General features: G+C 68.2%; 1 protein-coding gene across 1 annotated transcript; it reads left to right on the top strand.

The window, feature by feature from the left end:
- Positions 1-293: 293 nt before the first annotated feature.
- Positions 294-2,284, top strand: LOC121024567 (cytochrome P450 11B1, mitochondrial-like; the record flags this gene model as incomplete). The annotated part of the gene is made up of 3 exons (XM_040466774.1): positions 294-532; positions 921-1,076; positions 2,089-2,284. Coding segments are annotated over exons 1-3 (591 nt in total), but the record flags the coding sequence as incomplete, so codon positions are not given.
- Between the last annotated feature and the right edge of the window lie 7 nt (positions 2,285-2,291).

The following is a 2,291-nucleotide window of genomic DNA, read 5'->3' on the forward strand; positions in this document are numbered from 1 at the left end:
TCTTGCTCCCTTCCCCCACCGGGGAGGAGGGAAGTGCTCACAACCCGGCCAGCCCCACTCAGCCCACGATCCAGACCCTGCCCTGCTCTCCACATCCAGCAGCCAGCAGGCCTTGCGAAACCGTGGCACAAGGTGCCCATCCGTCTCTTCTGGAGGCCTCCAGCCCTGACCCCCGCTGCGGGTTTCCTGGCCTGGTCCAGGGACAACTTCTCCCATGACGCGATCAGGCCGCAGGCCCAGGCCTCCGGCGAGATAAAAGAATTGGGCCGACGGGGGGCGGAGGGAGCAGCAGGATGGCATTCGGGGCAAAGGCACGAGTGTGGCTGGCAGGGCCCTGGCCGTCCCCGGGCAGGGCGCGCGCACCGGGCGCCGGAGCCGCTCCGGCCCCCAAGGCGGTGCTGCCCTTCGAAGCCATCCCGCGCTGTCCCGGCAACAGGTGGATGAGGTTGCTGCAGATCTGGAAGGAGCAGCGCCTGGAGAACTTTCACCTGGAGGTGCACCAGCTCTTCCAGGAGCTGGGGCCCATTTTTAGGTAAAGGCCTCCCCGCCCACCTCAGCCACAGCACCCGTGCGGCTCTCCCTAGCGGCTGCTGAGTCCCGGCCAGGCGCACTGCCGCCTGTGCTCTGCGTCCCCGGGGAGGCGGGGTGGGTGCCGAGCAGCGGGGGTCCTGGGCCTGGCACCTGGAGACTGCGGCTCTTGGGGAGGAGGGAGCACTCCCTGGCCGCGGCTGAGAGGGCAGAGCGCGGACAGCAGAGCAGGAGAGGCTTGGGTCAGACCGCGGGAGGGACTGCCCGCTCCGGGAGAGCCTCAGTCCGGGAGAAGGGACAGGCCCACGGGAGACGGGCCGCCTTGGTCCTGCACAGTGAGGCCCGGGGGAGGGCACGGGTCCCCCAGCAGGGCTGTGAGCTTCGTCCCACAGGTATGACGTGGGAGGGACACGCATGGTGCTCCTGATGCTGCCCGAGGATGTGCAGAGGCTACAGCAAGTGGACGGCCATCAACCGTGGCGGCCGCCCCTGGACCCCTGGCTGGCCTACCGACAGCATCGCGGGCACAAATGTGGCGTGTTCTTGCTGTGAGAGGGAGTCTGGGCGGGCAGGGGGGGGGAGGGGCGGGGCAGGGCTGATGGCAAGCGGGCCTGCCCAAGGCCCGTCCAGGTTGGGGCGGGAGAGCGGCCGCCGGCTCCCGCTGGGTGCCCACCCCTTGGGGATCGTATGTGTCCTGAGGCTGAGGAGGGGCAGCGGGGCCACGGCCTCAGAGAGGAGGACGGGTGATCGCTGCCATCAGGGAGCCCCAGGCTGCGCAGGCCTCCGCGGACTCCCCGTGCGGGGTGGGCTTCTCCCTTCCTACAGGTCAGGGTAGGAAGCCCAGGGCAGCGGGAGGAGAGTCGGGGCTAGGGGCTCGGGAACGTGTCAGCACGTGCTGGGGCCTGAGGACCCACTGGCATTGACTAGAGCCCAGGTGGCTGAGGAGGAGAGAGGCCGGGGCTGGGGAGGGGGCGTTGGGGAGAAGGGGGACGGGGGAAGAAGGCACCTTTGCCCAGGAGCTAAGCTGTAGGTGGGTGTGTGTGTGAGCACGTGTGTGTGTGTGTGTGCGCGCGCGTGTGTGTGTGCGTGTGTGTGTGTGTATCCTCTTGGGTGGACAGGGGACGTGGGACCGGCCCAGAAGCCTCATTCTCAGAGCAGGGAGGGTTGGAAGGAGAAGGTTGCCGGGGGCCCCTCACTCTGGAGCTGGCTGGCCCACCTCTCCCCTGCCTTCAGGGACAGGGAGAGCCCGGACAGCTGCTGACGTGCCAGGCAAGGGGCCTGCAGGTGTGCGTGAACAAACTCCACGAACCCAGGCGGCACTGCCAGGCAGAAGTTCTGGGCTCAGCCCCACCTTCCACGGGGGCACCCTGGGCCCAGCACACAAGGCCTCCCTGAGGGAAAGGGCTGGCGCTCACGCCCCCAGGCAGGCAGCCTGCCCCCTGGGACCAGCGGGCCGCTCCCTGCCTCGCCCCTTCCCCTTGGAGACGAGGAAGATGGGTCCAGGGCTGGCCCCAGGCTGCTGACTCGGGCTCCCCTGAAGCGCCTCTCTCTGCTCTACAGAAACGGGCCCGAATGGCGCATGAACCGACTGAAGCTGAACCCAGACGTGCTGTCGCCTCAGGCCGTCCAGAAGTACCTGCCCATGGTGGACTGGGTGGCAAGGGATTTCTCGAAGGCCCTGAGGTCGAGAGTGCTGCAGAATGCCCGGGGGAGTCTGACCGTGGACATCCAGCCCAGCATCCTCTCCTACACCATAGAAGGTC

The sequence above is a fragment of the Herpailurus yagouaroundi genome, unplaced genomic scaffold (assembly GCF_014898765.1).
Source record: "Herpailurus yagouaroundi ecotype Mexico unplaced genomic scaffold, PumYag 66010, whole genome shotgun sequence".
NCBI classification, from domain to species: Eukaryota; Metazoa; Chordata; class Mammalia; order Carnivora; family Felidae; genus Herpailurus; species Herpailurus yagouaroundi.